General features: G+C 41.4%; 1 protein-coding gene across 1 annotated transcript in view; it reads right to left on the bottom strand.

Moving 5' to 3' along the window:
* The window catches only part of DAB1 (DAB adaptor protein 1), a 282,123-nt gene extending 270,644 nt beyond the window's left edge, over positions 1 to 11,479 (bottom strand). The window contains exons 1-2 of the mRNA XM_014793827.2: positions 11,367 to 11,479; positions 10,055 to 10,257 (exon numbers count right to left, since the gene is read on the bottom strand). Of these exons, the coding sequence (XP_014649313.1) occupies positions 10,055 to 10,121 (67 nt within the window). The 5' untranslated portion in view covers positions 10,122 to 10,257; positions 11,367 to 11,479. The remainder of the gene's footprint in view (positions 1 to 10,054; positions 10,258 to 11,366) is intronic.
* Between the last annotated feature and the right edge of the window lie 574 nt (positions 11,480 to 12,053).

Here is a 12,053-nt window from a genome sequence, read left to right as displayed (position 1 = left end):
AATTTCCATTACCTCATCTGTAAACTCGAGATTTTAAAAAAGGAGCTATCTCAAAGGGTTGTTCTGAGAAAACACATGTAAAGGTTTGAATACGTTGCCTGATATTTTATAATTGCTGAGAGATAGCAGCTACCTTCATCACCAGCATCCTCATTATTATTTCTGATGCGGGGATGGCCATTGGGAGGTGAAGTGGGCTGACGACAACATTCCTAGATTAGGGGCATTTGCAAAATTGGAGTGCTTGTTCCAATTAAGATCTGGAAACGCATTTCAATTTAGCCACAGTCAAAATCCTTCAAGTTCACCTAGTCTTTATCTTTTTATACCTGGAAACTATAGAATAACGGGCATCCTCCTTAGAAAGGAAAGTATTTCTTTCTCAATCACACGGAACCCTTCTGCGCGGCAACCTGTCACACACCTCAGACCAGTGGGGTGAGGAGCTAGGGCTTCCTCTGCCTTTCTACCTCCACCACGTATTCTACCATCCCCTTTCTCTTGCTGAGGTCTTCTCAATCTAACAGTGCACTAGGAATGTGCAGGAAGATGTCTTTCAGTGTAAGTATTATTTGGTATTTGGTAACAGGACACACCACTCAGTAGGGAGCAGCTTAGTCCAGCATTAAGCATGCGGACAGGCTCTGGGGTCTGAGATCTAGGTGCAAAATGAGTCCCTTTACTTATAAGTTATGTGGTCTCGGGCAAGCTGTTCACCTCCCTGAGCCTCAGTTGCCTCCCATGTAAAATAGGAATACTCATCTAAAGGTTGTTTGAAAGATTAACTGAGACAACATGAACAACAGGAATTAATTCCCCTTTCACCTCCACTCCTCCCTCTCCTCTGCCTTTGATCTGCCTGTGCCCTCTTGACGGACTAGGCAGAAACGCTCAGTCTTGCAACACGTGTACTCTGCCCATCCTAGAAGCTGTGTTGCAATCGGAGCGGGTTGCTGAAATCCCAGCACACCTAAGAACATCTCTGCTCAGCAAAGCCACACAGATAAGCAAACCCCAGGCTCTGGGCCATTTACTGATTATCTGCTAAGATGAAGACTCTCCAACCCAGGAAGGAGCATACCCTTTCCTGACTCACAGGACTTGGAGGGCTAATGTGAAGGGCTTTGTTCTTCCAAACATCAAAATTCAGGCCCAGCCACTGCCAGAGGCAGCACACTGAGCTTAATGAAGCAGTGGGATGAACTAATACGGCAAATCTCATAGCTCTTACCACCAATATGGCCCACATCACGCTAGATTACAGCCCCAGACAAGATTGGACACACATCACAAAAGGAGAAGTAGTTCACGGAATGGTAGGAATTTTCAACGCCACACAATAAGAATCTCAAGAGCCAGCATTTAAGGGAGATGTTTGTGTTTTTAATTTTCTTTCTCCTTGTAAATCATTCTCCCCCACACTTTATAATAATTAATTCAACAAACATGTACTGAGTACCTACCAAATTCCAAATGCTCTGCTAGGAGCTCAGAGCTAATAGAAAGGACAGAGAAATGAGCAAAAAATTACAGGAAAAATGTGATGATTTGAATCATCTGAAGTACAGCGTGCAAGGGGATGCCTCACAAATCCAGTCAGGTGAGGCTTTCTTAGTCATAAGTCCATTCATTCACTTATTCATTCAACAAATTTTGCTGCATACCTACATCTTTCAACATTATGCTCAGTGGTAGAAGTGAAGTGGTTAACAAGCCAGACAGAGTCCTTGCTTGTACAGAACTCCCTGCCTAGAGAATGATAAAGAGGAACAAAAAGATAATTAAAATATTGCATTATGATGGCAAGATGAGGTGCTTTGAGAGCACACAGGACGGTCATGACTCACAACTGGGGGTCACGTGGGTGGGTTGCAATGGGTCACCAAAGCATTTGTGAGGAAAGTAACATATAACTTGAAACTAAAGGATAAGTGAAGCAAGCTTTGAAAAGAATAAAGAAAAACATATTCCTGGGAGAAGAAAAAGCATTTGCAAAACGCCAAATGTTAAAAATAACATGGTAAGATCAGGGAACTGAAATTAATTCAGTTGAGCCACAGAGTGGAATATCATTATGGAGAGTGGCCAGGGATGTAACTGGAAAGATAAGGAGGGGTCAGAGCAGACAGCGCCTCTTTGAAGCCACGATAAGCAGTGTGGACTTTATCCTGAGGGCAGTAGGAGTCACTCGCTAGAGAGTCTGAAGCAGAGATGGGACCTGATCAGATCTTCACACTAGCGAGCAGTGTCGAGAATAGCTTGGAGATGGATAACACTGAAAACTTGAAGACCACTTAGGAGGGTGCTAGGATGGTCCAGATGACAGATGAGGACAGCCTGAACTATCTTCAGGAGAGGGGCAGCAAGGAAAGAGAGAATAAATGGCTTTGAGAGACATTTAGGAGGTCACAGGGGCTGATATCAGGGATTAATTAATTGAGGGCATTAGGAAGCTTAAGATGTCAAGGATGACACCCCAACCAAACGGCTGCAGAGTTTTGAAGGATGACCAGGAGTTGGCCAAGTGAAGAGGGTGAAAAAGATAACTCAAGTAGAGGGAGCAGGATGCACCAAAGTCACAGAGGTGGGTCCTGGGACCCGAAGCTCCATGTGGCTCAGGGTAAGAGGAGGCAAAGTGACAGACAAGGAGACACGGACCAGCTCGCAGAGGGCTCGCTTGGTGTGTTTCCTCTGTGGTACGCTGCCGGGGTTATAAAATAAGTTCAGGAGGAAAGGGGGTGGGAAGGAAGGTTTGAAGAAAGCCTGACTTCTAGTAAGGGAACCAGTTAGAATGAGGCCCTGAACAAAGGCACCAATGAAAGCTGGAACAGTTTGTCTTCAGGCAACGACCACAATGAGTGAGGTGTCCTGTAATAAATTCAAGACCATGTGCTCCTACAAGTCTCTCCCCACCAGACATCATACCATCTGACAGTCGGTCTTACCATAAAGAACTGGACTTCTTGACCCAAAACAGTATTCCCCCCCTCCCTTCCAAACCCTTCAGCCCGAGAGCTTTATGGGTCAACCTCAGAGAAATTTATGCCATCTAGTAATTAAATTCTTGATTTTGAATTTCCAAAGCCTGCAAATCACCAACTCAGTAGAGAGATCTAAAACTCTGCCAAGATAGATTGGTGTCATAAATGTACATGATGTGGCTAATCTGTTTCCATGCTCCCTCCCCCCAAAAGAGAGTGTAGCTCTGTAATTTTTTCACATTCCCCAACCTCCAGCATCAAGTCACAGAGCAAACCCATAGAATGCATTCATGGAAAATGGCACAGACTTGAATGTTGGGCAGACCTTGTGCTTTCCAGCTCATGCTGACAAACCATGTGACTGGAGGGACAAGTCTCTTGATCTCTCTGAACATTATTTTCTTATGTGTTCAGTGGGTTGATGTAAGATTTGGGCTCATTAGGAACTATTTATCTAAAATGGCAAGCATGCAGGAAGCACACAATAAGTGACGGCTATTAATAAACGTTTGTAATTGACAACATGGTCCATTTTCCTTTGTATTTCCTGTTCACCTTCCCAGTTATTCTCGGAACAAGCATCCATTTGAAGATGGACCAGTCCCTGTTTTTCACTGGCTGATTGGCCAATGTACCTCTGGAGAAAAGGGTACCTTCTACCTCTCCTTATATCCTACAGCACTAAGAGAAAGGCTGCCTCACAGGGCTGGTAGGAAAGTTGGGGGTCAGAAGGAAAGGGAAAGTTTCCTTATCTTGAGTCTATGTACAGAGAATTCTGTTAGGTGTTTTGTGTTTTTGACTCTTGTAATCGTCATTGCAACACTTTGAGATGGGTACTATTATCTCCATTTTACAGATGAAGAGCTGAGGCTTAGAAAGATTAAGTAGCTAGCCTGAGATATACAAGTAGAAAATGTGCTAAGCCTTGACTCAAACTTAAGTTTATTTAATTCTTCCAGGAGCCTGCAGTGTAAAGAAGAGGGAGCAAACACACCAACAGGTTAATCCTAAGAAGGTAAGTTGTTTGGAACCTACTGAGCTGCAGCCACACCAGCCAGAAAGTCATTCCTGGGTTCCACCCTTGGCTCTGCGCTGACTAACGGAGGGACCTTCGGCAGGTCCTCCTCCTCTTGAGCTCTCATCTGTGAGAAAGTGGCTCCCATCAGCCCCCAAACACTAATTCCTTCAACTTTTTATGTATTTCAACTTCTAGAGAACCTATTCATGTTTCAATGTATATAGACTTTCAGAGTAGCGTGTTACTTGTGTTTATTAAGATAAAAATGCACTGGCTTTTGATCAGGAAAGTGGTGAAAAGACTTTTAATAAAAATTTTCTTTATTATAATAAATATGTGATATTTTAATTAATACATATAAATTTGGAGTAAAAGTAAAACATAAATTTTATGAATAGTGATAGATTGAAAACGAATAAAACTAGCAAAGCAGAGAAAAATATATTTTTTCAGGGAAGGATCAGACCTACCCCCGAAAAAAATCAGAAGGGCCCCCCTCAGGTAGAAGTTCTTCAACTACACAAACAGACTGGTGTCAGAATCTCCTTCCAGGTGTTTGTCTCTCCCCCAGAACACCAATCACCCAGCTAGGCTTGTGGCTGGGGCTGGAGAAATGTTTGTGAACGAAAGAACTAATTAAATCTGCAATGAAGATAGGGGTGCATAAATCTCTTTGAGTTGCTGATTTCATGTTCTTTGGATAAATACCCAGTAGTAGGATAGCTAGATCATACAGATTAGTGGTTACCAGAGGGAAAGGGGGTAGCGAAGGGTGAAAGGAGTAAAGGGGCACATATGTACGGTGACAGATAAAAACTAGACTATTGGTGGTCAGCACAATGCAGTCTATACAGAAACTGATATATAACAACGTACACCTGAAATTGATTCAATGTTATAAGCCAATATGACCTCAATTAAATAATTTAAAAAAGAACTAATTAATTAATGCTGCTTCTACATTTCAAATTTTGCTGAGCAAATATAATTTCTACATCCATTTGGTGCCTGAGGAAACTGAAGCTCAAAAAGTAGAAGGGACTTGCCTGAAGCAAAACACCCAGAGAGCGGCAGACCTGAGGTGTGAACCCACACCCAGTGTCTTGCCTGACTCCAGCTGCCTCCCTGCAGCACAAGAGCAGCAGAGAGAAGTGGTGAAACAGCAGCTCTCTCTGCACTACAGGCCTGATAACAAGATTTACTCCTAATTAATCTCCCAGGGTCCTAAGGATCCAATGGGATAATGAATACGATAGCAGTTTATCAGCTCCTGAGTGGTAAGCCAGTGTTAAACAGGTTATTTTCCAGGGCTAACTGACCAGTAGAGGAATCAGGACCCTGAGTATGGCATTACTGAAACCATCCTTTAGCTAAAGCTAATCAGAATTTTCTAAGAAACCTCCCAAAAGTTCACACAGCTACTGGAGGCACACAGGCAAGGTTCAAACTCGGTGTGACGTGATTCCAAAGCCAAGGCATCTGTCATATGACTACCAACTTCTTCTGGATCCCATCAAGGCCTTGATTCTAAGAGCCAAATCTCTCCGGGAGGAAATAAGGTAGCCATTTTGTTGTTATTGTTTTGTTAACTCGTGATCCTTGGGTATAGCTCTAATATAAATATGAGGAAAGTGAATAAGTTTATTTCCAGGTGTTCCTAGAAAATCAGGAGACAAGGCTGAACTGTGATCTCAGAAGGAAGAGGACAGAGAAGCTAATATTGACCGACGTGCTGCCATGTTGCAGATCGCAAGCCGACCCTTTAGCCATGATGTCTCTCTCACACTTCTGATGACTCACTCACTCACAAACACACACACACACACACCCTTATAGACAAGGCTCAAAGAGGCCACATAACCCATCTCTGGTTACACAGCAGATAAGGAGAAGAGTTAGAATTCAAAACCAGGTCTGTCTGGCTCCAGGGTTAGTGCTCTTTCCACTACACTAAGCTGCCAGATGGCGCTTGCTGAAAAACTCCAGGCGCTGCCCCCAGAAATGTCTGCGTCTACTCATCCTGGGACTGGCTCCTCCACCACAGTCTTCTCCTGGCTCCTAATGTGGGGATTATAAGTAACAAGAATTGTGTCAACTGATTTTCCCCCTTTGATGACAGGTAACGGACCTGAAAATACGCATTCTCTTCCTCCTGTCCTCCATTAAATTCCACTCCTGGAACAGGCACCGTTTGACAAGCTGTATGCGTGGTGACACAATCCAATAAAACGGAATGAAGAAAACAACTTTATTTCTCACTGCTTTCATCCCTTCCTTATTGGAATTGTGAATACTCTAGTTATGTCTCATAGATGGCCTGTCTAGAAACTCATTTTGTGGTAAAATATGCCCCTGTATGGCTTGTATTTGAAACTGTCTGACTTGCTTTCAACAGCCTGGGTTAAAGAGCCAGGTGACAGGTTTGTGAGAAATTCTAAAAAGCATCTTAACTTTCTTTATGCCACTCTTTCTCACGATAGATGACCCACGTTGTCAGGTATTCTTTTTTTAGGAAATAAAATATCTGTCGCAGGAACCATCTAAATCTTGCCAAAGGTGGAAAATTCTATTCTGTAATATCATGTAATAATATGAGAAATGTACTTATGATATAAAGTCAAATAACAAAGCAGGATGTAAAACTGTATGAATAGCATGATCTCTGGCACATATTATCTTGAAAAGTCAGCCAAGAAGGAAGTAACAATACATCATGAACAAGTAGGATTTACTTCAGAAATGAAGATTAGAAAATTTATCAGAGAAATCCACCACAATATAAATTAAAAGAGGAAAAATATGTATAATCATTGAAATAAATATTTTAAAAAGCATATGATAAAATCTGATGTGCAAATTCTGGATTTAAAAAAAATACTTCCTAGAAAATGATAAATGAAAGGGAACTAATAAAGAAACTTTAGTAAAAACCTAAATATCACACAGGTAATTTAGAAGCATTTCCATTAATTTAAGAACAAATTAAGGATACCTACTATCACTAAATATTGTACTGACAGACCCAGCCAATGCAATAAAACAAGAAAAAGAATAAGTTCTTAAGGACTGGAAAGAAAGACAGAAACTTACTTATAAGGTTATATGTTGCCTCCATAGAAAATCAAAGAGAAGTTGGAGAAAACATTAGTAAGAGTTTAGCAATACTATTATATTCAAGATTTAAGATCACTATATAAACTATTTATTTCCTTTAAAAGTTCAACTTATTTTGGCCCAATTAGCAACAAATGTTGTTTAATATTGTTAAACATTTGTTTAATGGAATACTTACTATCCCATAGTCAAAACTGAAGAACAAAAAATAAATTAATCTTGTCACCAGGATTCTCTCTCTCTTTTTAACATACGAGTGTGCTTTCATGGTGCCTTGGTCCAGGCAGGTATACTGAGAATAAAGACTGTTTATCATTGTTGCATAATTACAATCATAAAATCTTACTCTGCCACAAATCAGCTCTACACTTTTTTCAGATCCCCTTGGCTTGAGAGTGGGGTAAGAGAAAACAGTGTGATGATGATGATGAAGAAAAGGAAGAGGAGGAGGAAGAGTGGAAATGGGAAAAGAGAAATAGAGAAAAAAAAGGAGAGGAGGAAAAATGGAGAAGATGACAGGGAAGGAAAGGGATGACAAGAGGTAAGGAGAGGAGGAGTGGAGAGGGGAAAGAAGAAAAAGAGGAGGAAGAACACAGCTAAACTTTATTGAGCTTTTAGTACATGCCAAGCACTACACTAAGTGGTTTCTGTTTTGTTTTGTTTTGTTTGTTTTGCTGAGGAAGACTTGCCCTAACATCTGGCACCAATCTTCCTTTTTTTTGGTTGTGTTTTTTTTTGTGAGGAAGATTGGCCCTGAGCTAACATCTGTTGCCAATCTTTCTCCTTTTGCTTGAGGAAGATTGTCCCTGAGCTAACATCCGTGCCAATCTTCCTCTATTTTGTACGTGGGACGCCACCACAGCATGGCTTGATGAGCGGTACATAGGTCTGCACCCAGGATCCAAACCCAAGCAGCTGAAGCAGAGCTTGCCGAACTTGACCGTTAGGCCACGGGGCCAACCCCTACACTATGTGTTTTATTTGCCTTATTTCAATTAATCTTCATAGTACGCATTTGAGGTTTATAATATTATATCCTCATTTTATAGGAAAGGAAACAGGCTCAGAGAGGTTAAGTGATGTGCTAAGGTCACATAGTTAGGAAGTGGTATAGCCAGAATTTGAACGCAGGTTTGCCTGCCCAAACTCCATGGTGTTAGCCACTCATTAGAGGATACTCCTTGCGTGTGTACTGTGCTGATTTTAGAGCTTCTCAGGACATAAAGATGAGGAGGGTCCAAAAAGGTCACCTTCAGGCTCCCATTCCAAATCTTCAGCAAAGCCAATGTTCTGAAAACTTGAATTCTCTCTTTAGAATGCTTCTGGTTTTGCATGTTAAAATTAAGAATGAAAAGATATGCACTAAGATACAATTTTTAATGCATTAAGCATTCAAGAGCACAAGTTTAGTGCAAAGGTTAAATTTGAAGCAAAAATATAACTTGTCAGTTTCCACTGAAAAAGCATTTGAATTCTAGCACATACCGGGCTCTGCTATCTTTTTTTTTTTCCCATGTAGCAGTTCTCCTAAGACCTGTTCTCTCACCCACTTGCTTTCCTTTTATTATTCTTAGACCATGATGCATAAAAAAACAAGGTTTACATTAAGTTTTAGGGAATAAAATAAACTGATTCTAAAATATTTGTGTTTCAAATAAACATCTAAAGCAAAATTTACAGTCCTTCCTGGGTTTTGGCTGTCCAAGAGCTGCATATGTAATTACATTTACATCCCTTGCTTCCTATAGAGTGTCAGACAAATGCCATCACAAAGCATGACTGGGCAGGCACAGAGATGTCTCTAACAAATCACTGCCCAGACAAGGCAACCAAGGGCATCTCAGTTTGCAGGCCCATACTGACAGATTTCAAAACCTGAAAGAGAGCTCTCTTAATCCTCTTCCATGCAGCTAAGAAGACAGGGGAGGGAAAGAGCTGAAGCCACAGGGAGAAAACACACACACACACAAAGTAAGAAGTTGCTTACATCTAATTACAAGGGAACAAACTTACTGAAAGGTTTGGTCATAAAGCCATAAGACCACATCCTCTAGAAAACATGCAAAGTGATACAGTCGTTTTATTATCACACTATGCATGCGAGTCTTCATTACCAGATATCTGTGTGCCTCCTCTCCAGGCACTTTCTAAGTGTTGGGAGTTAAAGGATGAACAAGAGGTCCAGCTCTGAAGGAGTGTATACTACAGCCAACAAACAAAAACACAGGACATTTTTAATAAAGTGAGATACTAACAAAGTGCTACTAAAGCGAAACAAAACAAAAGCAATTCACCCAACTTGGGGAGTAAGGAAAGGCCCCCCAGAGGGTCCCACTAAGGTCAAACCTGAACAATAAGTAAGAGTCGGTATCAAAGAGTGGAGAGCAACAAAAGACTTCCGGCTGGCTTGACGGTCCAGTGGTTCTCAAAGTCTGGTCTCTGAACCAACAGCAGCAGCGTCCTCCGGGAACTTGTTATAAACGCAGTCTGGGCCCCAACCCAGACCCGGCGAATGCAAAACTCTGGGGAAGAGACTCAGCAATCTTGTTTTAACAAGCCCTCCAGGTGATTCTGGTGCTGCTGGAGGCTGAGAACCACTGGGATAAGCAAAGGCGAACTGCAACAGACAGAATGCCTGGAGGGTAAACAGGGCTGGCTGGCGGGACTGGGTGGCTCAGGCAGAGAGGTTGCTGGAGGGATGGGCAGAAAGCATCTCAAGAAGGGCTTTGTATATTTTGAAAAGATTTTTGGATTTTACACAGAGAATGGAGAGCCATTCAAATATTATACTATGAGTAGAAAAAACACCAAATAATGCTGGTGACTATTAAAAAAGATATGCAATCACAAAGATAGTACTATATACCATTCCAGAGATTTAAAAAAGCCCCATTCCTGTACAGATAAGTAGTCACTAGGAAAGGAACCAATTCGGCCCTACCTTTCTTTCTGGAGTCTTTCTTGGCGCTGGTTTTCACAGCTACTTGAAGTTCTGTCTCAGTTGACATCCTACTAAATCCTTAGTCCACTTCACACAGATCCCGGGCCTCGGCCAGGCTCATTGAGGACTCCTCTCCAAGAGAACGACTCCTCCCTTCAGAAATGACACCCCGAGCCGCACATTTCATTCACTCCTTTCGAGTGCTGCAAAGGGGAAAGAGAACGTTCAGAATAATCACCCTTTCGAAGTTAAACAGAAATTAGGGGAAAGAAATGAACTGGCAAACACACAAAAACAGGAAAATCTTGGTCTCCGTGTACAAACTGCTCGCATGACTTCACCAAGTCATTGACAGGGCTCACCTAGCACAGGAATGAGAGTCTATGCAAACTCTTTCTCAAACTAGGTTAACTCAGAATAGATCCTTAAAACTCTGGACTTTCAAGAAGGGCAAAACCCAACTCTTTGTTTTCCATGTTTCGTATTTTCAATCACTAGATGCCACCCAGCAAATAGAGCAAAGGCGTATTTCCTGACTAGCCCTGTGGAGACGTTTTCAACAACAGGCACCCATCCATCAGCCAAGCTTGATCAGAGCCTTGGCAGCTAAAGCAGATCATAAGGAAGTGACCTGTGGTCTGTCCCTCACTGGCAGGCATCAGAGGGGACATGGAGTTGACATACAATTGGGCTCCAAGGGTAAAGTGACAAATGGGGCTGAGAAACTTTCCAGCAAGCCAATTTTTATGTCAGCTTTTCCCCCAGCTATAAGAGCAGACAAGCATGTAATGTGAGGAGAAAAAGAAAAGAAAAGAAGCAGGGAGACACATTTCATTCATTCTTTGTTTAATAACTATGCACTGCACACTTCTAGGTACTGTTAAGTTCAGACACTGTGCTGGGAAGAGATAATAATGATAATACAACCACTTCAATTACAGCCAGTATTTACTATACACTTACTATATACTATGCCCTCAGCTACTGCTTCACATACAGTATCTCATTCCATTTCATTTAAATTGAGTGAATGTATTCTCTGTGTCAAGTCAACAGTCTTTCCCAATGACTATTTATCTGATAGTCATATCTGAGAGTGCAGTCAAAAATAAACATTTCACTAGTTACCCATTTTTAAAGAATATTAAGATAAAGCTACTGGAAATGGATCTTCAAACCATGCAGCCAATTCTTAGCTCATTCTGCAGATCTAGAACTGTTTCGTCTGCAAAAGCTGACCTTCAATCCAACTTTCAGTGCAAAAAGAAGAATGACCCAAACCTCTTAATCATGACAATTAAAGATGGCTTACCTATCATGCTGTGGCGACGTCCCACATATAAAGTAGAGGAAGATGGGCACGGATGTTAGCCCAGGGCCAATCTTCCTCAGCACAAAGAGGAGGACTGGCAACAGACGTTAGCTCAGGGCTGATCTTCCTCACCAAAAAAAAAAAAAAAAAAAAAATGATGGCTTAACTAAAAGGTCTATATAAAAGCCACATAAAATTATAATAAGGCTTAAATATAAGGAAATTCCCACCTTATCCCAAGACATCTGGTTTGTTTGTAACAAATGAACTGTTTTTTAAAAAGGACACTGGCCCTGAATGAGAGATGCCTGAACTAGAGGATCTAAGGCTACAACTAAGGAAAACGGAAAATTACCTTCCTAGAATGGGGTCTGTGAAATCATGTGTAGAAAATGAGAACTTTTCCTGCCACTTTTGTGCCATCTATCTGCACTATGCACTAGCACTCATCCGCTACCTAACCTCTCCCCTGCAAAAGACAACATTCCATGAGACGACAGAGTCACAAAACTCAGTCATATATGGACATACTTAATTTTATTAATTTATTAATTTTATTAATAATACTTATCATTTCACTGCAACAAATATTTACTAAGAACCTACTATGGGCCAGGTGCAGTCGCTGGCTCATTCATGTCAACAGACATTTACTGCACAACCATGCTGGGCAAGAGCACAAGGTCA

Source organism: Ceratotherium simum, chromosome 22 (assembly GCF_057802395.1).
Source record: "Ceratotherium simum simum isolate JZ-2026a chromosome 22, ASM5780239v1, whole genome shotgun sequence".
NCBI lineage: Eukaryota > Metazoa > Chordata > Mammalia > Perissodactyla > Rhinocerotidae > Ceratotherium > Ceratotherium simum.
This window is presented reverse-complemented; position numbering and strand designations above follow the sequence as displayed.